This window comes from Sebastes umbrosus, chromosome 20 (genome assembly GCF_015220745.1).
Source record: "Sebastes umbrosus isolate fSebUmb1 chromosome 20, fSebUmb1.pri, whole genome shotgun sequence".
Lineage (NCBI taxonomy): Eukaryota > Metazoa > Chordata > Actinopteri > Perciformes > Sebastidae > Sebastes > Sebastes umbrosus.
Window position 1 is genome coordinate 18,829,812 of NC_051288.1, and position 23,871 is coordinate 18,853,682.

Consider the following 23,871-nt stretch of genomic DNA (forward strand, 5'->3'; position numbering starts at 1 on the left):
TTTCTTATACGATTTTTTAATCCGTCATCCGTCATAAAATGTTACACACAGAAACCTTGTACACTGAGCCCGATGGGTTTTATTATTCTCTTCGTTGTGAAAATTTGAAATACAAAAACTGGATTAATTACGTGGGTGCAATGGATATCGCAAGTCCAAAACGGGGCTAACGAATGAATGACATTAGCAACAAGCTATCGTTTAGCTGCCTGGAGCACAATCACTATTGTATAATCTTTCGTACATCCATTCACCTTCACCTGCCACAATCTATCTTTAATTTCTGCATCTCTGTGCTGGGACACGAAGTGAATGTTTATCAGATGCCATTTTGGATGGTGACGTTTGCACGGACGGTGGCTCTGAGTGGTGAAACAACCCTCTTTTGCCTTCTGACAGATACCAAAAAACGCAGAAATTGAACCTGTTCCGAAAACTTTAACGACGGCCGAAAGTTTCGGAGTTGGTGAGTTCATATTTATTTTTAAATGTGCGACAATTTCGGATGAAAAATATGGACTTGGTGTAAAAGGCCTTTACTCTCCCCCACAGAAACACTGCTCCTGAACTGCCTGAAACGTCCCGCTTGAAGTCCTGCCTTTTCTTCTGTAATGTGGTGATGTCACCAAGTAATTCATTTGCATAATACCTGCCTAGCGGATAGCTTGGCACGCCCTCAAACAAAGCTAGTTAGAGCAGAGCTGGAGCAGAGTCCAAAGAGTTTGGTTCGGTTGACCAATCATAACAAAGCAGGGTTTTCAAGTATTATTGTACACAATAGTAAAATTTGCATATTAGGTCCTCTTTAATCGGCCAATTCTTTTTTTGATCATCAATTAAGCTTTTAAATGTTCATAAATAGTGAAAATTGGCCATCACAATTCCCATCTTGACATTAACTCCCACTGTTTTATTTAGCAGTAAGTATTTACCTACTTTCTTAACACTAATGTCAAACAATGTAGAAGTAAACGAGACAACAAATTATAATTACTGTATTGCGGTAAAGAAATAACCATGTTTTCCTCGTTTAAGAACACTTTGGTTGCAATTTCACAACACGAAGGCAATTTAAAAATTAGCGTTTCAGACAGAGGGTGAAAAGAGGTGCTGCAGCACAGCTGGTATGAGAAAAATAAAGCGTTTTTTGAACATTAAAGCATGCAAACATGTTCTAGTAGAAACACAAAATACAAGTATGAACCTGAACCTGAAAATAAGCAGAATAGGTCCACTTTAATCAATTCAACCTGTCCTAAACTGCTAATCTGTTTCTTTAACCAAACAAAGATGGACATTCTCCTTCACACATTAATACAATTAAAAAGCTTTATCATCAGGTATTTTGTTGGATTAGGAAACACAGTAGAGTCGCAATAAGGGAAACATGTTAAAAGTGTTTTTTTTTTTATTGTGCATCAGAATATAATTTTTTTATCCAGATGGGCAGAAGAGACTTTGAAGGTTCTGGTAAAACCTTCAAAACAGAAGGCACGGTAAGCGATGTTAAATGACCTTCTGGGCTTTGGAAAGATTGCCATGGATTTATTTGTCAGAAAAACAGATGTTAAGCTCTGTAACTTGAATAATAAAGTAATGGTGATACATGAGAGAAATAAATAGGGGCTTAAAGGACAGTTCGAGTTATGTCATGACCTAACTCATATTCAGCAATGTCAAAGTTCACTTCATCAGTCTGTTATGCAGTGCTGCAGGCTTTGTCATGTCTTCATCTGCTGTCAGTCAATCAGCTGTTGCTCCTGTGAAGAATCTGATCCAACAGTTTCTGCAATGAGAAAACAAAATACTCGGATTACTAAAACACTTGGTGGCTCGCCAATGAAGCTTCATCCCTGCCGTCCTCTCACCCACACATACAGGTTTCCACCTCCTCTTGATCTCTGGCATCGCCCCCCTTTCCCCTGTGTTATCTGCCACCCACAGCAGCAGCAGCGTGGCCGGAGCAGCTGTGTGTGGGCACCCACACTGTCTGAATGGTGGCACTGCACTGTAGCTCTCTCTGCCACTGAAGGGCCTTTTGTTTCACGGGGGAACACAGGCCTCATACACTCAGCACAATGACACTGTTCACAGTTTCCCTCCATAATGAGAGAGCAGCGGGAAAGAGGGCGACTACAATTCCTCCTGCAAATCAAGCTGTGTCCTGGGTGATCATTATTGGTCATGCAATAAAAGAAAAACAGGTAATAACACCCATTTCACATGCACAAAATGCATCTAAAGTGTAATTTTTTAAAAAATCAGCTTTTCTTATCAAAGTCCTGCAGGAAAATATCAAAAGTTTGGCAGCAGCGACCTCTAGTGGAACAATCAGCTCATTGGTCTGAAAGCAAACAAGCTCAAGAAATCTTTCAAAAGCTTAAATGTTCAATGTATGGGGGACTCTTTTACTTTTACAAATAAGCATGAATGACATTTACATGTTTTTTCCATCTTCATCATTTATTTCAAGTGTTTTTTTTTCCAGAGTTACTTACAGTCAGTAGAGCGAACAAAATCAAACATCATCTCTATGACGTGTTATCAAAAATGCAAGGAGAGGAGTTCGTACAATAAAATATTAATGCAAGCCTACAATTATTATTATTATCAGATCTTGGAAGATTTAATTAACCCTCTGAGACCCACAACTGACCCATTTCTGTCTATTTTAGGACGTCAAAGGGGGTCTTTAGGGGGCGATAGCAGGTCAACCTTTTATGTCACATAAAAGTGGTGTACATCATCTGAAAGCATGTCGGGTTGCTCTTGTCATAAATTAAAAATAAACATGAATTAATTATTATTATTTTTTTGTGAAAATGTATAAGGGTTTAAAGCATTATGATAGAAGTATATGATGGCCATTCAAATTCTCTTTTATGTCTCATAAGCTGTTGCAGCAATATTTGTGTTGATACCATTTGTTACACAGATTTGTTGCTAAATTTAACCATTTTTTACCACTCGAGAATTAATACAAATTATCAAAAATCCCTCCAAAATACCACATTAAGACACCAAGACCTTGAGGAACATCATAGAAAAAGTCATGCTGTGATTTAGGATCAAAAACATTTGACATTTGGAGATTTCTGCAAGAATTTGCATTTTTCAGTGATTGGATGGCGAGCATTTTTGTTGTGTAAACTGCTCAGAAACCCCCTTATTGTCAATCTAGCTAGGAAAGCCATCCATCCCCTGAATGCTCTAGGTCTCTAGTTTGTGGTTGTAAAGTTTCATGAGGCTGTGATTATCCTAGAGGTCACCACAGGTCAGTTTATACAGTGAGGTCAAGTTTCAAAAAATGGTCTCACTACAATGAAATGACTACTATGGGGACTAACATCATCACACATGAATACATTTGGGCTCATTGGATCCACAAGAGTCTCAGCTTTACAGATTGTTTAGGGACCCCCAGTATGCAAAAACACATCATTTTGAGAATAGGTGAAAATAACACATTTATACAGCATTCAAAAAACTGCATGGCTTTTGCTTAAAACTGCATGTGATTATCATAAAGTGGGCATGTCTGTAAAGGGGAGACTTGTGGGGACCCATAAAACCCATTTTCATTCACATATCTTGAGGTCAGAGGTCAAGGGACCACTTTGAAAATGGCCATGCCAGTTTTTCCTCACCAAAATTTAGCCCAACTTTAGAGCGTTATTTATATAACATGACCAATTAATTCTTTAGGTTTTCTAGATTCATGTGATATCTGTACCTTCACTCTAGCTCTAAACCTGAACCTGCTACAGCCTCTGAAAGGCCCGCGATCCTGCAGGTTTCAAGGGGGTTAAAAAGGAGAAACAGTGATCAGATACTTGATAAAAATGTGAATTCCTACTTCAATTGCTTCATCAGGGCACCATGAAAGGAGATAAAGAGTCTAATCAATCACTGCATGTCACAGAATAAACAGGCTCTGTTGTATATTATTGATTGTAATTTGTTGTCCAGCCCACAAGGCCAACTTGTCAGCCTTCACAAAGGAATATCCAGAAATATACCCCCTTGTTTTTATCTTATAAATACCCTTCAACCTCCAGCGTTCCACTCAAAGTCTTGTCAGTTAACCACGATGGACTTAGAGGGCGATTTAAAGCCATTATTTTTAACGGCTGCACCGCTGTGAGGAGAGAAGAAGCCATTGTTGGCCATTACTGAAAAAGGATTCACCTTTTGCCAGGTTTAATAGAGCTTGTAGGGGAAAGGTGTGTTATTACTTGCTTAATTGCCCGTGGGTCATATACACAATTAATGTTCTGTTCCCTGTCTCAGGCAAGTGCTTGTTAACACTGTGGTGAGCTGTTTGGAGGTTTATTCCATATTTTCAGGGTGATTTGGTGATTCAGTGCATCATTTCTGCATAAATCTTTATTTATAACAACTTCAGGGAGTTTTCTCCGGGTTCTTCAGTTGCGTCGTCTCACGTCACCTTTGTCTTGGCAAAAAAGTTGCACTTGAACACACCGCAAAGACTATAGCTGAAGGCCAACTAACACGTACGTTCTGCGAATGTGTGAGATGAAATAACTCCCCACAACAGCAGGTGGTAGTCCGTATTCGTCATTTAAAAAGGGAAACCGGAAGACAGAGGACGGCGGATATACAAGCTGTTGTTATGATACGTACATGAAACACAGCAGTGTCTGCCGACCATTTTCACACCACTCTCACTCACCACTCAGCTTCATTCGAGATGGCCACGTCGCTGTGAAAATATCCTTGTATTAGAATGATCAGATGAGATGAAGATGAAAAATGAGAAGAGCCTTCTGTGTTTTTCCTCCTGTCTTTACTCGTTTGCTTGCTTTCCTAACTTCCGTTTCTCTTTTGTGCACTGATTCGTTTAAGCTGAACGGCCAATCAGAGTAATTTCTCTCACCGACGGGACACACCGCAAAAACTAGGCCGACAGACGCTCACCGACGGCCCCGAACTGTCCGACGACCGACCGTCGGCTTGGTGTGTCGGGGCCTTTAGGAGCACTAGGAGGAGGCAGAGGAACAAGATATCTGTCTCATGCACTACAGTCAGGATATAGTGACATTTTAATAAAAATAACATTTGATCATATTTGTTCAAAGTAACCAACTGTAGCTTTAAGGTAGGGAAATCATCTTATTCCCCACTCTCTCTCAGTCTCATATACTGTGCATTGTGTAACAGGTTGCTCCAGCTGCACCACTCCATCAAATGAAGATATTCTAGATATCTTTTGCATCGTTTGCATACACAAAATCCCCCAAATACAGCCTGATTCAGCATCTTCCCAAGAATTAAAAATAAGATGAAGCATCACGTTAGTTAGTCATACGCCCCAGCTGACAGCCGGCTGACTGAATCATTGTTTCTAATCAGTCACACACCAATCAGCTCATTCTCACAACAAGGCAGTTCATTTAAATACGGCTCCCTTCTCACTGATCCCTGCTACACACTGCTGCTGCTGCTGGCAAAGCTTTGCCCCCACCACCCCAGCCTCCATCTTCTAGTTCTGAGTCCTAACATCCATGGGTCAAAGGTTAAAATGGTTTCCAATGTCTTGCTTTAAGCCCACTGACTGAAACAATGTGGGTTTGACTGATGTTTGACTGCAGGTTAGTGAGGTTTAATGGGTTTTTATTTATGTGTTTTGACATAAAGATATAGAGATTACCTTTTTGAAAAGTTCAACTCGCTGTCTGTTGCTTAAAGACGCCTCCCTCTTCTTCTCTTCCTCTTTTTTCCTCTTCACCTCCGCATGCGTACTGTAACAAAACATTAATTTGATTTATTTGTTTATTTGATAGGAACAGAGCATGTTAATGAACATCAGAATAAAATACAGGATGTAAACATGCAGGTGTTAGCTGGAACACTAGCCTAATTTCCATCCCTTGGCAAGTAACAATATACAGACACAAATATACAATGCACACAAGCAGAAAAGACAAAATACATTATGCAACATGTCAAGTTAAAAGAGATGACTGTTGGTAGAGTTGCTGGTAAAGAAAACATGGCAGTTTAGGGTTGATATCTAAAAGATTGTAGCAAAATGTAGATAACGTATGTATCTATTATCTAAAAACAAAGGCCCTTTTATTATTAAATCTAAGTATTTCCATTCACTTTCCATGCACCACTAATCGCTGTATATGCAACACTATGTTCTGCATAAACAACTCAGTCTAAACTGTCTTCCTAATCAATAGGTGGATCTGCCAGAGAGCAAAGTAAACAAGCGAGGCAAGGAAAGGGAAAAAAACATAATTAGAGCAAAAGTCTTGGCAGAGGAACAGAAGCAGCGTATTATTTTGTATGGAGATGTCACTGATATACAGAGTCTGCCTTCACACGTGGAAGCAATACAGGAGATAAGGAAGCATCTGCCGGCAAAGAAGAAGCATCTGACGGCGAGCAGGCCGAGGTAGAGATTGAGATGGAACTCACCGCTTAGATCTCAGCTGCATCTCTTTCCCAGTAATGGCTCTATCTCTGGCTTTGAAAAGGTTATCTGGAAACACGAGCACACACACACACACACACAATGCTGATTGAGTTGAAGGCTCAAAATCATGGCAGTAAATCACTTTAGCTTTTCCTGCTGTTGGAAGAGACTGAAAGCCTCCTCTCTTACAGGAAAAAAGGATCATATTGCAATCTCCCCATAAGAACAGACAGGATCATTTCACACAAGGACATGAGTTCCACCTTCTCAAGACATTTTATGAAGTATAATTACATCATCATGCAAGAACTGTGAGTTCTTGTGAACATTTATGCATGAATACTGATGAAAAATGTGATTTTTTTTCCCCAGCTGGTGTTGGCCAGTAGAGGGCAGAGAGAGCTGCAAATTTACTGTCACAAATCTTTAAATTCTTCATTGTTTACTGTGACGCCTGCATGTTGCACTCTGAATGGAAATCTCATCAGACACAACACTGCGTCGACAGCTTAATGACATTTGAAGGTCACGGAAATATTTTTGCTGAAATCCAATGCTGGCAATCATTCCGAAACCTTGTTATTCAATAGAGTAGCACTTATCCATGTATATATATGCAATAAAGCTATTTGTTTCATATCTTACTTCAAGTGGTTTTTATTTTATTTAGTCACTCTCTGTTTTTCCCTTACAGTTGGCCTAAAAATAGTCTGAAAATGTTTTTTTATTATATGTCAGATACTGGCCTGTTATGTGATCCATCCTAAATATAATGCATTGTTTTCTTTACCATTTTCTTTGTGCATTTAATTTAGGCTTACATTTATGCAATATCTGTAAATGAATTCCTGTACAGAATCTTAATGAGGTGTTTGCCTGTCTTTGAGTAGTGTCTAAAACTACTGCTAACTCAGTATTTTGGGTTCCAGTAGAGGATTTCAGTGCATTTAGGACCTATTAAAGCAAAAAATAAATGTGAATATGATGTATAATTGAGCAAAATGTTACCTATCAGCAGCTTTAATCCAAAAAATATTGGTCTGAGCTTTGAAAAACAACACATACTGGCTGAAAACGACCCCCCTTGCTCTTTGTTCTGTGTCTGTATGTGTGTGATTATGATGTGGCAAAAAGCCACTGCAGCTGCAACAGGACAATGGGCAGTGTGAGAGAGGTGAGGGTGGCTGCTGCTGGCACGGTACCGTTCAGAGAGGTACACCGGGCACCGTGGGCTCTCCTCTGCCTGACAGCAGCATCCGACCGCGGCTGTGCTGAACCTGCCCAATCCCTCCTCTCCTGGGCCCTCCTCTCCAGCTCTCGCAGTCTGCCCTGGGAACGACTGATGAAGTCTGGTCTGGACCTCTGCAGTGCTTCCTGCCAGAAACAGAAACATATTGCTCTACTTGACAAAAGCCCAACTGACCATTTCCAACTCCCCCGCCCTGCTCTAGAATATAGCTCTGGGGCGCCCCATGGAAAACTCCAAAGCCAGAAAAAATGTGTCATTCCCTTTCACTGACATTGTAGTATAGAGTCCTAGCAGTGCCATAAAAAAGAATAAATCTGTAAAAGCATAAGAAAAAAAATGTGGGAATATAAGGAGGAATAAATAAAAGAAGAAATCAGTAAAATTTAAAAAATTATAATTTAATCCCAATTGCTTTTGGAAGTAGGAAAAATAATAAGGAAAAATAGATAAACAGAAAAAATAGAATAATTTATATGCAAAAAATTAATATATATTTTTAATATAGAAATGTATAAAGAAATGTGCATATACCTTTTTAATATTTCAATAATAATAATAATAATTAGTATTATTAATAATTCCATATTTATTATTATTTATTTATTTATTCATTAATTTATTTCTCTTTATATTTCCACATTTTTTATTTACTGATTCATTCTTGTATTTATTCCTCTTTATATATATTTCCACTTTTTTTTCTTATTCTTTTACAGATTAATTATTTTTCATGACACTCCTATGACTCCATATTGTAGTGTACTTCAGTGGTTGGCAGCCTGGGGGTCGGAAACACCATGAGGGGTCAGATAATTAACAACATAGGGATTTAAAAAGGAAAAAAGGAAGGACAATCACTCTATGGTTAAACTGGTTGCAACACACAAACATATGCCACAAATAGACATTACATTGTTCCTCTTTCGCATCTAGTTGCTTAACATTCTTATTTGGAGAATAAAATCCCCAACCTTTTGTTTCATTGGCTAAAAAATACCTCTGAACTCACCTGTAGAGAAATAGTCTGAGGTGACCTTTCAATCTCAAATGCAGCGTGCGGCTGGTTGTGGCGCTGGTTTGATCTTTGATCTGGATGTGGCTTCACACATTTCCCCTCATCTGTCACTACCAAGGCAGAGAAAATCAAAATGTTTGCATCCCATTTACACCTGCCTTGGCTTCACATGCCTGGGCACGATGCACACTAAAGCCCTCTGGGCCTGCCATGACTTATTACTTCTAGGTATGAATCAAACAGGCGCAGCACGTGGAATTCCACTGGATCTGTATTGATTCAATCCAAGATGTAGCTCTGAAAGCAAAGTGTTGAGCTTGCAACATCGTCAGTTAATTGTAACAAAGATCGATGTTTTATAAGGTGAGAAATTATGATTATATGAGGGAACATAGAAGTAATAATACCAGTATTTCCCTGGGGGGATGCAGCAGAGTCCTTCTCAGAATTTGGTGTTTTCTTCTTGCTGAGTTGTCTTTGGAGTTTGATGTTTGCTATGATGGCAGCTGCGTTGAGGGCAAGCACTTCCTCTTGAGACTGATGTGAGTGGGGATCTGAAACGCAGGAGGACTTTGATGTGAGTGAAGAGTAAGTAAAAACAGTGACACCGGCTGCTACTGAGCTGCTGTTTGGCTGCTGCGGTGCACCACAGGCAGATTTTAACACTATTTCATAATGTCTTGCCTCACTCCGAGGTTGATTGTATCAAACGTTGAATTTAAATGATGTGGCCTGAGGCCTCTGCAATTAATTGATGACACTCTTAATGAATGTGATTAAAGAATAATTAATAATTTCACACAGAAGAAAAGACATCATGAACAAAGAAACAGTCGCTCAGCAGAAAACTGCCTCCTCATATTACTGATTCACCTGAATATTCTGCATTCCTGAACAATAGCGTTTTTTTAAGGGGAGAGTTTGACGCAGGTTATGGGTTAGAAGTCTTATGTTTTTCCTTGATATGTTGGCTTTTGTAGGTGAAGTTATACAAGTAATAGTATTATTTTGTATTATTGTTGTTGTCATGATTATTATTAGTTTTTTATTTTTAATCATATTTTACTATAATGTATTATTATAATTATTGTTTTTTTTATTATTTATTTATTTATAATATATAATATATTTATTTATAATATATATATGTATTTTAATTTATTATTCATTATTTATTTACTTTATTAAATTTGTATTTATAATGTATAGTTTAATTTATTATTCATTATTTTTTTACTTTCTATTTATTGTGTATTTATTTATTTATAATATATATGTATAGTTGAATTCATTATTCATTATTTATTTACTTTCTTTTTTATTATGTATTTATTTATTTATAATGTATAGTTTAATTTATTATTCATTATTTATTTATTTTCTTTTTTTATGTATTTATTTATTTATCTTTCAAAGAGTGTTCTTCTTGTGCCTTTTGACAATATGTTTATACGGAAAAGAAACATAGTAATACTATGTTTTGCTATCTTGGAAAAAAATACTTCACAATAAAAACATTTGAAACTAACAAATTGTGATTATATTGTACTAACTTACATCCATTCAAAACTGTGGACTGACTTGAAACTTTGACTTGAGTCAGAGATAAGTCACAAAAATGAGAACTTGAGATCTGATGGTCTAAAGACTCGACTTCAGACTTAAAGCAAAAACATTCAAGTCCCAATTTTTTAAATCCTGGAACAATAAAAGATAAACAAGACAGCAACAGCCAGGCCTTGCTTGGCCCCACAGCTTATATATCTGATTATTTAACTAAAGCATTGAAATAATTTGCAATTTGCTTATCAAGACTTGAGATAAAACTTGTACTCGCCCCAAAATATTTAAAAGCTGCTTTGCATTCATTTCATGTGGGCTTACCTTAACTTTAAAGAAATAAGTTTGGACATTTTGGGTAATAGGTTTATTCACTTTCTTACCAAGAGTTAGATAAGAAGATCGATACCAAATAGGAGGGAGGAATTGATGTTATCATTTAGATCTCGGTAAGAAAGCAAATAAGTATATTTACTAAAATGTTGAACACAACTCATTAACCTTAACCTCATTTGCCTAAGTCAAACCATAACCAAAAACCAAGCCTCAATCCTAAAGTAGATTTTTGTCCCCACAGCATGATTACTATGAACTATGTAACAGCCACACTGCAGGATCTGGATGCCAAAAATTGATTCTAACACGTCCTAATACTTAATTTTCACCATGTTTAGCAGCTTGTGATGTCTCTTCCTCCCCTGCGCTGTCAGTGAAAAGGGGGACCAGAATAGATTATATGCAAAGAGGTGCGTGGGAAAATGAAAGAAGGTGAAAATGAGAAAACGTCTGCAGGTGCCAATGGGCCCTCTGCGTCTAAGCAACGCTGCTTGACATCTGTGTCAACTGCACTTGAGGCAGCAGATAGAGGAATACAATCTAATAACGTCTATCAATAAGACATCAGTGTTGAAAGACGATATCAAACCGGAGAGTTTGGCCCCCAGAACGCCGAAGTGTGTGTGATAACTTCAAGCTAGAACACGCAAGTGGCACAAAGGAGGTGTATATTTAGACGTCGCCATCGTTCGAAAAATTGGAGATCAGAGACAAAAGGGAGGCTGAGAGAAACCTACCCGGAGCCTTGATGAGAGTTAGACTGGGGGACGCTCTCCTCGATGCATTCTCTGGCGGAAAACTTTCTTTCTGGTCTCCGTTTGGCTGAAGGGTGTCCGCCACTTCCTGACCCGCTTCCTTCGCTGCTGTTTGACTGCTGGTTTCGAAGTTTGCAGCGTTGAAACTGGTCCCTAGTGGAAGCCCAAAGCTCCACTTCCTGGCAGCCGGTTGTGGCACATTCTCCTTGCTTGGCTCAGTGTGTCCAAACATGTTGCCATAGCAGCTCAGCGGTCTGTGCGGCCTGTCCGATCTCTGTCCAACCGCCTTTGGGGAAACCTCTGGTGCTCCTAAAGCGGGTTGGTTTCTCATAAAAACCCTCAGCGTGGATCTGTGTAGGGTTCCCTCTGCATCCGAAGTGGACGTGTTTGGTGCAGAGTTTGTGGAATCCAGACGTTGATACGAAGGTGCTGCATTGAGTTGTGAATGGTTACCATGACTCCATGTGCTGTTTTCCTTGTACACCCCTTCTGTGTAGCTGTGTCTGTACTCCGGGTGCCTCGTCCCAGACCCTGCCTTGGCCGGACTGTAGCTCTCTCTGTGCTCTGTCACTTTGATGATGGTAGCCTTTCTTCTGTGGACCACCGTGTCCAAAGCGTGGCTAGCTGGAGCGGTCCCCGCCGTTTTCGTGCTCGGGGCAGTGCTGGACATCGTCCTCTGCTCTGTCACTTTGACTATAGTGGCCTTCCTCTGCACCGTGACCTGCCTGGAGTTTGGCTCCATAGACTGGTGGGCTGGTGGCAGATGAGGGGACTCACTGGAGTGGGAAGAGCCAGAAAAACTGGCCGATCTGCTCACTTTCCTGGAGGAGATGGTGATGGAGGAGAAGCTGGCTTTGTTCTGGGGGATGAGCGTAGTCACGGCGGAGCTCGTCTGTATGTGCGAAGGCTGAGAGCTACTGTTTGTCGCACACAGTTGGGCTGTCGCCCTCATAGGCTGAACGCTGCCCGTCCTATGCAAAGCCGACTTATCTGCGCTGTTTGTCCCTTGCAGCGGAGTGTATGGTTCAGCAAAAGTCATTCGCTGCAGAGGAGCATGCTTTAGGGGGTCAGTGCTGCTTGTTTGCATCAGAGAGGACTTCCTGTCGGGGACTGCGCCGGTCCCTGCGGGAGGCTCGTTGGACTGACTGCCTCCAGGGAACGCTGACACCCTGTTGGTATTCCAGCCTCTCCTCAGAGCGTGCCAGCCGACAGGTCTGTCCCCTCCGTTAGCAGGAAAGCTCCGTTTTTCTGGCACCTGCAGCAAAAAAGAGATCCTTAATTATGCATTGGAAACCCCATCCCTCCCTTCTGTTGTTGGTAATGTCTCCTGCTAAATGCTTTGTCATTAATCAACACAATAAAACATATGCTCCAGCGTTCCAGTGGCAAATACAGAAAATGGAGCGTAACATCATTTAATACGGCATGAGACAATATGACGTCTCTCTAATACTACATTTTTAACAGCAGGTCAGCTGTCTTTCTTCAGGGCTTTGCTGTTTGTTCTTTAGTCAGATGACTCTCCCCATGCTCGACACAGTGAATGCCCCAGTAGCAATGGAAGCAGCAGCAGGAAGAGCCAGCACACAGCGTGACTTATCCCTCGCAGAATCACAATGAGACTCTATCCTCGATAGAAAGTGAGAGGGGGAAAAGCAAAGATTCTGGTCCTCGGCCCAGAGGAGTCTGATGGTGTTTATGGAGCATGGAGACATGCTGATATCTCCCTGTTATAATTGCCAGCAGGTTTATGATCTGACATACCGCTCTGATACCTCGTTTATTAATGTTTATGTATTTATAGATTTGTTTTTCTGGTAGGGACAAAGTACTTTAATGAACACCATTATAAAATACAGGATGTAAACAGTAAGCAAGATGCAAATTTTCATCCTTAGTCCTGAAGAGTATGTTTGTGTGGGACTATGTGGTACACGTTACCAAAGCTGAGAGGTAGTCTACAATTTTGATAAAATGTCTATCTAATTTAAATAATAAACATTTCTGTTCTGCATCTTATCTTGTAAAATCTCTATGCTTTGCCCGAATGCATCCACACACGTTAAGTGATTATTTACTGGCATTTCTTCATGTAAATGAGACTCTCTCATCATATAAATGAGGGGTCAGAGCGTGTAGGCGTCCAGGAGGACAGCAGAATTAAATTAAAGTAAGAACAAATTAAAAATAACAGTGTTTTTCAGTTGTATGTATGAACATTTACATTATCTCTAAGTAGGAGTTAATTTAGTCATTGTTCAACACAGTGTTGATAAATGAGGCCCTCGGTTTGCCCAACATTATGAGTATGAAAGTGTGAGAGCAAGATGCTGGCCTAAGCATTAGAAAGCACAACATAAGCATAACACTTGGATTAGAAGACTTAATGTCACCTCAATATCCAGACAGATGCACTCCCCAACACACACAGATATCCCTAATCTCCTGAGCTCAGTGTTAAAATGTTATCAGTTACCTGTTTAATAGAGGGAGTGTCTCGATCAGGTGTCTGCCATGTCTTCACACCCAAAGCACTCGGACTGCTGTGACTTTTCTCCACCTCTCCATCTATGTTTAAAGACAAAACAAATGATCCACTGTCACATTTCTCACAAGACACGCTCTCTCTTTCTCCCTTTACACACACACACACACACACAACTCAGGCGTTCGTCAGACTGTTTGGCAATGTTGACAGTGTCAATAATTGACGCTGGCACAGTAAAGTGAAACTAGCACCACCACGGAGCCACTTCTCCGCTTCCTCAGGAGACGTTGCAACTTGACTGGTCTGCCTCTCAGCCCCTGACTGATACTCTATTGCCACCCTGACTGACTGGCTGCATTTCCACCTGCTGCTGTTACCATGGCGACTGGCTCTCACTTTGGGATAACCCCTTGAATGCTGTGAGGATAATCCGTGTTTTAAAAAAAGGGAGAAAACAAGGGGAAAATTGCATCACTTTGCAAATGTGATTACACCTGAAAAACAAAGAATTGTGTCTTTAGAGGCGCCATAAAGGAGTCTATATGTCTCATTTCTTTCTCTATAAAAGGCCCCCACACCAACTTGTGCACCCTCCTGACAGAGCTTCTCTCATTACCTCCACTAGCTTAGCTCAAATGACCATTTTGCTCTGAATCAACAGCAGCTTAATATCCCAGAAGCAAGACCATATGGCAAATACCCTCTGAACTAGTCCCCACCCTCCCAATTTATTCCCCATCCTCACGGGTTTTATCTCAATCGTACGTGCGAGCAGGGTGGAAAGTGGCCAGCCTGTCTAAACACGAAGGGCCCTTGGAGATCCAATTTTTATTATCATTTGCTCATTAACATCAGGCCGTTTTAAGTTTGCTAAATGTGACGTCTGTGTGGAGGGAGAGGGCACTAAGTGTCTGCTGCAATAAGACCTCGAGTCTGATTAAAACTACGTCTGCGAGGGTTGTCTGCAACAACCAGAAAGAATGAGAAAGAGGTGGGATAATTTGCCAGCTGGAGTGTAACCGAGTCAGTTCCTGTTGGAATAAATTGCGGCTGGAATTTCTGATAGTTTTTCGTTTGGTTTTCGGATGTGAAATTGTGGATTTAAATGTACTGACAAAAGCTGAGCAAAAGCAACTTAAGTCGGAACAAGACATATTTGGATGCAGTCCTGCATGGAAATTCTTGTTGATCATCTTTCTTCAACTCACTGCTGGGATTTCGGCCAGTTTGTTGTGTACATGTACATGCACCTGCGTATTATTCACGGTGAAGTAACTGCAAATATGAATATTTATGGCCCAAGTCATCATGCTTATATCCAGTATGGCTCATAAGGCTTGGTGAAAATAACAATTTAACCTAAATTATAGACCATATGGAGATTTATAATAGTCTGACATGATTATATTTTTTGTTAAAGCTTCAGGAGGCAACAATTTTTTGGCATCATTGGGAAAAAATTCCATCATAACCTTTCAGTATATTGTAATTCAAGTGTTCTGAGAGAAAACTAAACTTCTGCACCTCCTAATGGCTCTGCTTTCAGGATTTAAAAAATCTAGCCCGTGACGGAAGACTTAGATCAATCACAAGTCAGTTTCAGAGAGAGAGCGTTCCCATTGGCTGTGCTCCGGCTGGTGGGCGGTGCTTGGTATTTCCTCAGCTTGATCTCAACATGGCTGCCGGGTCACAAGCTTTCTCATTTTACAGCTGAACAGTACACTACAAGATGTTTCTGAAAACATTTGAGGAGAGAAATAGGCATTACAGTAACAGAATATTGATTCATATTTGATCAACGCTGCCTAGTTTGACCGATTGATCGGAGTTTGTGAGTGATTGACAGCTGCTCAGAGACAGCAGGCTCCAACTCCGCTCTGATTGGTTGTTTTCCTTTCTGTGAAATCTTGCAGATGTCATTAGAAGCACCGGAGGAAACAGAGGCACATGCTTTTTTTTAAGATTACCGGTCTCATGCACTACTGTCAGGATATAGTGAGCGTTTTATAAAAATATTTTCTTTTAATCATATTTGCTCCATTTCAACCCACTGCAGCTTTAAATCAACACAGCCTGTGCATGTGGCTTTTAACTAACAGTGTGTGTGATGTTAATAAGGTTTACGGTACTTAAAACACCTGCACTCTCTATCAAAGTTCCTCGCTGCCGTGGATGGATTGCTTTGATTTCTGCAAGCAGCCCGAGCCTTGCCAGGATAATCTATGTATAAACAAGGACAAGGCTCAAAGATCAAACCTCAGATCAAACCCAGAGAGTGTGGGGCTGCCATGTTCAAAGATTAACAGCGCTCCTTCTCCAATCAGTCTGCATCTCCTCTTATCTCCCTGCAGCCTCCTCCTCCCTCCCTCTCCTTCTTTTTTCCTCACCTTTTCAAGCCTAATAGCGCCTATTTCCTTTATCCTGCCAGGATGCTGTGGCACAAACAGTTGTACTTGAAATTGGCTTTGTTTTTTGTCGGATGTTGTTTAAAGTGTTCATAGAGTCAGTCAGTGTGAGTGTTTGAAAGAGGACAGGGGCAACACTGCTGCTGCAAGGAGCTGATTAGAGGCAGGTAAACTGTGTGGCAAGTCAGCCCTGAAATAAGCTTTTGTTCTCCCTCTGGCTAACCAGCCAGGCCCCTGCAGTTACCCCGTGGCCATATTTGTTCTAGCACTGATCAGGCACTAAACATCAATTGAAACGCAACCTTTGTGTCTTTCAGGGAATTTGTCTGTTGTGTAAGAGAGTTGCCTCATGTTTTTAAATTTGGTGTATTGCTTTAAGGTGCAACTCTGACCTAACGATCACACTAAATTGCATAATAGTGCATTTGTTGGAATTATGAGAGTATTTTTTGTACTATACTCAACTGAAAACCCAGCTTTTATAAAAGTGATTGTAAGATGATACAGCAAATCGCATGACAGTACTAGCTAAGCTACATACCCTGGTGTCTGTTGGCTGTTCGATTCTTCAGAAAGGTTGGAGTGATGGATTGTTTCAATTTCATCTGTAAAAAAGACCCATTAGAAGACTTGATTACACAAAAAAATACCTTTGCATTAGTACAATCCTACATCTGATAAATTTAAAATAAGGCTGTCAATCGATTAAAATATTGAATCATGATTAATCGTATGATTGTTAACGCTTTATTATCACGTTAACTTGGACAGCCCTAATTTAAAAGTTTCATATTCTGTGAAAAACTCTTATTGGGAGCATTTCTATTGACTCCACACGGCTCTCAAAATGGTGACAGCTGAGCCGCCGGTTCGCAGCTAATAGTGCTAACAGTGAAAACAACAGCAACAATACTGACAGAATAACAATGTTAAACTGGGGGAGGGGGGGGGACCGGAGGGTGGGTGCTACGCTTTGGCAACAGCGTCGTCGGTTGGGACGGCATTACCAGATGTAACCACCGTATGAGAGCACTGAGCGGTCAGCCCGGCTATGTCAACAAAGCACGGAATAGCTCGGAACACACACAGAGGGAGAGCGACTTCATTCTCTGCTCAGGTAACTCTAGACATTACTCCACTTTATCATAGCAAATAGTTGTTTGCTGCTATATTAATGCTCTGGATATGGAATAGAGAATCAATATCACGCTCATGTTTGTATACACGTTAACGCGTTTTATCTTGTTTGTTTAAACCCGAAAACTAGCTAGCTGGCAAACAGTTAGCCGTTTCCCGCTGTTTTCAGTCTTTGTGCTAAGCTAAGCTAACCAGCAGCCCGATATTTACTGTACATACAATCTTCTCATCCCGGCAAAGAAAGCAATGAGTATTTCCTCAGAATTTCAAACTATTCCTTCAAGCATACTCTCTCAAAACTAGGGCTCATAAATATCAGTTAAACACAATCTTTAATTTAAGTTACTGTAGGGAAAATGCCCTAAAAATCTCAACACTGACTTCACACAATATTCTTTTCCCAGTGAAGAGTCAGAAGGGAAGGGATGTGCTTTGTGCATCAGTTCAGTCGAATCTCTGGTAACGTTACAGCAAAGCAACTTATCGATTTTGAAGTCATGTTATCAGTTCAGTGGGTAATACTCCCATTGAATTTTCTCTGTACATTGACTTGCATCCTCTCAGGGCACAAAGCTCAATCTCTGCTCCAAATGAGTCATAAACCTTTGGAGAATGCGTGAAGTTCCTGCAGAGTAAGCTGTTTTCAAAGGATGCCGGAGCTCTGCCTTCTCCCTGGGTAACTGAGACTTGACTACAAATGGCTCTCTGTGGCACTCTGTGTGTTAGTCTGCCTGCCTTGCCTGGCACTACGCACCATCACCTCCATTACACAGCACTTTACCTTCAGACTTGCAGAGCTTACACTGTCTCACTAACATGTCAGAATCACAGTCGCACAGCCTGAGAGGTTGTCAGTGCCAAATCCAGGGTAAATCAGTCCGGCGTGTTTGCAAAGGCCTGCTTTTAAAGGTACGGATACCCTAAAGCACAGACACAAATGTTGTTCTGGGAGGTTTCTCTGAGAGAAGAATTCCAAATGCTCCAAAATAAATCTCTTATAAGAGTAGGGAGGCCTGCCAAAATGAACTGGGTTGCTTACGCCCTTACAAAAATGAAGTTTATTCAAGTATGCCATTAGTATACTTCTTTTAAAACATAAAATAAGAGAGTATGCATTCAGTTTACTTTTTATGTACTTATCAGAGATTAACTCAACAAAATTATACTTAAGTATACTTGGTTTGTACCGACAACAAGTATACAGAAAAGTCTAAGGGTACTTGGCTTATACTGAAAAGTATACAGAAAAGTCTAAGTGTACTTGGCAAGTATACAGAAAAGTCGAAGTATACTTGGCTTATACTGAAAAGTATACAGAAAAGTCTAAGTGTACTTGGCAATTATACAGAAAAGTCTAAGGGTACTTGGCTTATACTGAAAAGTATACAGAAAAGTCTAAGTGTACTTGGCAAGTATACAGAAAAGTCGAAGTATACTTGGCTTATACTGAAAAGTATACAGAAAAATGTAAGTATAGTCGGCAAGTATACAGAAAAGTTGAAGTATACTTGGCTTATACTGAAAAGTATACAGAAAAGTGTAAGTGTACTTGGCAGGTAAACAGAAAAGTCTAAGTGTACTTGGCAAGTATGCAGAAAGGTACAAGTATACTTGGCTTATACTGGAAAGTATAAAGAAAAATGTAAGTATATTTGGCTAAGTACTATAAGTTAACTGAAAGAAAACTTACAAGTATACTTGCAGTACAAAAAAAACTTAACTAGTAGTTTACTGAGAGTATTCTTTAAAGTATACTTTCATAAACTAAAAAGTGGGCTACAAGACTAGTAAACTAACAGTATACCTATAAGTTCACTTGTAGTATAGTTCATATTATAGTCGCATGACAAAATACAACTTGGATGTAAACTAGTTGTGTACTCAAAGTTTACTACTCTTGCATTTAAAGTACACTTAAAAGTATACTTTTATATACTAAAAAGGGGGACAATTTAGTCCCAAGAAGTATTGAAGTAGTACACTTACAGGTATACCACTATTACATTGATATTACTATACTTATTACATAAAGTATACTTGGGATTATACTTGAACTATACTTAAGTTTACATCATAAGATAAACTTGACTTCTTTTTTGTAGGGGCTTTCAGAAAGTAAAAGTTGTGTTCTTGCTAATCTAAATGTAGCGAAATACAGAAACTTATGCAACATCAGAAAATGCTCAGTTGAAAACCTTCTGAATATAGATTTGAGACTTTGTTATGTGTTTTACCTGTCCAGAAGAGTGGTTCAAACCCTGGTTCTGGTTGCAGTCATCACCCATCACCATCACTCTTCTTTGGATTGGTAGCCACCCAATTTTGACTGGAGCAAGACTACTGAGATGAGCCTGCTCCTTCCTTGGAGCCTGCATCACATGAGCTCTCTCCCAGCTTCCTCTGCGCTCTTGAGGAGAAAAAACCCCAGTTTGGAGGGACTCCTGGCTGCCCAGCGAACTCTCACAGAAGCTGGGACTCCCACATGAGGATGAACCCCGGCTGACGGAAGGCTGTCTCCAGGTACGTCCGCTAGGCATGGATGATGTCCAGTCGCTGAAAGCTGGAGACTGATTTCGACCCGGGGCTCTGAGAAGTTCGCTCTCTATCCTCTGCAGGTGCTCCAGCCAGCCGTCCAGCTGCCGTCCTTCAATGGCGCTCTGGGGCCGAGGTGGACGCTGGGGGCGAGAAACCCGGGGCAAATCCTCCCCCTCTGGTGTTAAGCTCTCCCAGTAGGACTCATCTCCTGATCTCCTCCAGCTCGGAGCCCTTCGTAGGTGGGCAGCTGGCCTGCGGAGACTCATCCCTCTGGAGCTCAGGTAACCGCTCTACAGCTCTCGAGTTTCAGGCCACAATAAAAAGCCCCTTTACAGTGGAGGTATTAATGAGACTCCCCTGGCTCAGCTGGACTTCTTACCATGAGGCATGCCAGAAATGCACAACGAGGAATTAGCAGCTACAAGAATGCTGGAGGTCATCTGTTATGACAAGGTATCAGAGTACAGATAAGAGTGAGAAAAAGGTGCAAATTCTTCTACATTATAAGTACATCCTGCTTTCATTACACCACTCCACAGTCCTTCTGATACTACTACTTACCAAACCATCCTTTTTCACTTGCTTCCAAGCCCTCAGTCGTTGTTGCTTAGGATGTAAACACACTCTGTCTTGATATAAACTAGGTGCTAGTGGGTACTGTCTCCAGCAAGGCATGTAGCAATGTGAGGGATGCTTCGCCGAACAAAAGAGTTACTGAGCAAAAGGGCTGAACATCCAATACAGAGAGGGAGATGGGAAGAGACAGAGGGGTGGGCGGGCTGAAAGAAAAAAACACAAACACTTGTTGATGCAACGCTTGACGTAACAAGATAAAGAACGCCATCAACATTCAGCATTTTAATTATGTCTAATTTTGGGTTTATGAAAGTCTGACACTTTAAAAGAGCGAATCAAACTTCCTGACATTCAGGCGTCCTCGCAAATGATAGAGCATCACTAATGAGCAGATTATCCATGTTATTCCACGAGTCACTTACTGCTTCAGAAATCCTCTTTGTTGAATTCCCCGTTTCTGTCTCTTCCCTGTGATCTCGTGGTCGGTGGCTGATGATGAGGCGCCGCTGTCCTCTAGCCTCTAACCAAGCCATGTGACATGTGCGAGACTGTCTTAAAAATGGGCCAGTGTCCTCTCGGATAAGTAACCGTGACCCACATGATGTCCCGTAATGCATGAGTGAAGGGTGTTTACAAGACAAGGCGAGAGATTCTGTGTCAGATTTTACTTAGAGGCATGTTAAACGCAGATCTTCAAAGATATACAACTTCTTCCAAAAAATAGAATTGGCAGTCGCTTGGATCTTTAATGAATTTCAGTAACAGTCCTCAGATGTCTTTCAAAGCAACTTCAGTCACACTCGCTGGTGTAATATATTGCAAACATCTTTCAAAGACAGCGATAAGACAGAGATATATTAAACATATCAATTGCTGTGACCTGCTTTAAGACACCTTTTTAAGCTGGGAAGGAATATGTAATGGTGTAAAGCAATTTGCATCTTTTTTGTCTGCTCTTGCCCGGGAGATAAAAATCAAAACAAATCAAAAACTCAATGGAGTAAGGAGAGATTTAAACAAGGCTCAAAAGAGTCAGGTTCTTGAGATTGAGTTTGAAAGCAGCACCGCCCTCTGCTGGCAATACTCCAACATGACAAGTGGAGAAAGGGAGCTCTATGTTTGAGAGAAAGATGGGATGCAACATTTGTACAATGAATGAAGATGAGCTGATTCAAATGCGTGCACCAGGTGCATCGCCCTGATATCTCTTATTTAGCACCTGCAGCTGTGAGGAACAATCCTTATTAGTTCAACACATCGCTGCTCAGGATAACAGGCTCGCTTTGGCCCCTGTAGCTTCACAATGTAAGCACAAAGAAGAAAGGAAATGGACAAAGACCGCATGAATTCCAATTCTGTGGTTGAACCAATTAGAGGAACAATCTCTGTGTGTTTTACCCACTATGTGGTAACACGAAAGGTCACTGTAAAAAAACATATATTTTTACAGGAATACTGTTATTTTTTTAATGATAGGATTAAAATAAATTGAAACAGAATGTGTGTAATTAGTTAGGCCTACTATTTATTCATTTCAAGCTGAGTGAAGCAGAACAATTCAAATATTGACAACTGCTTTAATATCCCCAACAGTGATATTATGCCTGTAAAGAAAATAAAAGCAATTTTGTCCAAATTATAACACATTTTACTTAATGCACTTCATTAAAATACCACCTTATTGCCACTCAGACAGTATCAGGACATGCTGATTTTCAAAATTAAAACCATTTAAAATCTCAGAAATGAGCTATCTTCCCTCTAAATTCAGATTAGAATAGAAAGAAAACAGCCTATTATCTAATTTCACTTCAGAATAATAGCAGACCACCTCAGTGTAACTCAGACTGTATCAGGATATTCTGGTGTAGAATTTCAAAATTAAAGCCCTTTAAAATCTCAGAAATGAGCTATCTTCCCTCTAAATTCAGATTAGGATTTAAAGGAAACTGCGTATTATCAGAAAGTAATTTCCCTTCGGAATAATAGCAGACAACCTTAGAGTGTCACTTGGACAGTATCAGGATATTCTGTTGTAGAATTTCAAAATTAAAGCCCTTTAAAATTGGAAAAATTGGCTATCTTCTATCTATTGAATCTGTGTTCTTTGTTTTGAATATATTTGTTTTGTGTAGTGTATCTTTTTGCAAGTATTATATAGCACAACAGAATAAAAATCAAACCAAATCATTAGTTTTACTTTTTTTTAAAATCCACAGTAGCCTAAAAGTTTTAGTAAGCTTACTCTCTCTCTCTCTCTCTCTGATATATGGATAATAAATGATTCTCTATGAAAGATTTTTCTATTGACAAAATGTCAATCACTTTTTTTCTGGTAACTTTAACGCATGCAAAGTAAGGGTGGGTGGGGGGGCCATACAGAGAGTAGCCCAGGAGCCCCTGACCACTTTAATCCGCCCCTGGTGATGACTATGAAGGTCTTACAGTTCCCCCACCGTTTTATTTCCCACCCGTTTATGTCATATTTATAATAATATGCATTCATATCATTCATATAAACCTTTTCATCAGTCTTGTAGTCTTGTTTCCATTTCAAGCACTGCTCAAGAATGTTTCGCAGAGCGAAGATCTGGTCCATACATCCTCTTCCCTTCCTGAAGCCCGCTTGCTCCTGTCTAAGCCTGGTGTCAATGGCTGTCTCCATCCTGTTAAGAAGGATTCTGCAGAACACCTTGCTTGGAATTGATAGAAGGGTGATTCCTCGCCAGTTGTCGCAGTTTTTGGTATCGCCTTTCTTGGGGATTTTGACAATGAGACCTTTGGACCAGTCTTCAGGGATGGTGTCACTATTCCAGATGTTTTGGAAGAGGTCCGTCAGAACTCGTGTTGATGTGAGAATGTCTGCCTTCAGCATCTCAGCATAGATAGCATCAACGCCACATGCCTTGCCAGCCTTTAGGGTTAGGATGGCAGTTTTAACCTCTGCAAAGTCAGGGGGGGCTGATGTTAATGTCCAGGATATTGTCCGTTGTTGTGATGTTAGCTAGTTGTTCTGGCTCAGGGAGGTTGAGCACTTCCTGGAAGTGTTGAGCCCATCTGGCTGCTTGCTCGCTCTCTGATGTACAGATGTTGCCATTCTTGTCCCTAACATGAGTAGTTTGGCTTGTAAATTTTCAACAGAGTCTCTTTGTGATCTTGTACACTGTGCCCAGATTTCCATAGGCTGCTGTCAAAAATAATAAAAGTGGTAAAATGGTAGTTGATAAAACAAATATACAGTATATACATATAAATGTGTATAAATGTACACATGCGTCCAGAAACGGATGTATACATACATATATTTATACCCAGTTTCATACTTATAGGAATGCTATCCTAAAAAAAATGCATTTTTTTTTTTTTTTTT

General features: G+C 40.3%; 1 protein-coding gene across 1 annotated transcript; it reads right to left on the minus strand.

Annotated features, from left to right (window-relative positions):
* Positions 1 to 1,399: 1,399 nt before the first annotated feature.
* On the minus strand, positions 1,400 to 20,622 carry c20h10orf90 (chromosome 20 C10orf90 homolog). Its single transcript, XM_037753916.1, has 11 exons — positions 20,487 to 20,622; positions 19,625 to 20,365; positions 16,795 to 16,858; positions 13,837 to 13,928; positions 11,343 to 12,615; positions 9,117 to 9,263; positions 8,704 to 8,819; positions 7,648 to 7,819; positions 6,448 to 6,511; positions 5,672 to 5,762; positions 1,400 to 1,786 (listed from the first exon to the last, which is right to left on the minus strand). The coding sequence occupies exons 2-11, from the start codon at positions 20,189 to 20,191 to the stop codon at positions 1,748 to 1,750; spliced, it is 2,625 nt and encodes an 874-aa protein (XP_037609844.1). The 5' UTR covers positions 20,192 to 20,365; positions 20,487 to 20,622; the 3' UTR covers positions 1,400 to 1,747.
* Between the last annotated feature and the right edge of the window lie 3,249 nt (positions 20,623 to 23,871).

Excerpts from the sequence above, each read along its gene's own strand:
- c20h10orf90 (XM_037753916.1), bottom strand. The coding sequence starts at position 20,191 with ATGAGTCTCCGCAGGCCAGCTGCCCACCTACGAAGGGCTCCGAGCTGG. Across the intron at positions 12,616-13,836 it reads ACACTCCCTCTATTAAACAG|GTGCCAGAAAAACGGAGCTT; the intron begins GTAACTGATAAC and ends TTTTTGCTGCAG. Across the intron at positions 7,820-8,703 it reads CTCAGACTATTTCTCTACAG|GAAGCACTGCAGAGGTCCAG; the intron begins GTGAGTTCAGAG and ends TGTTTCTGGCAG.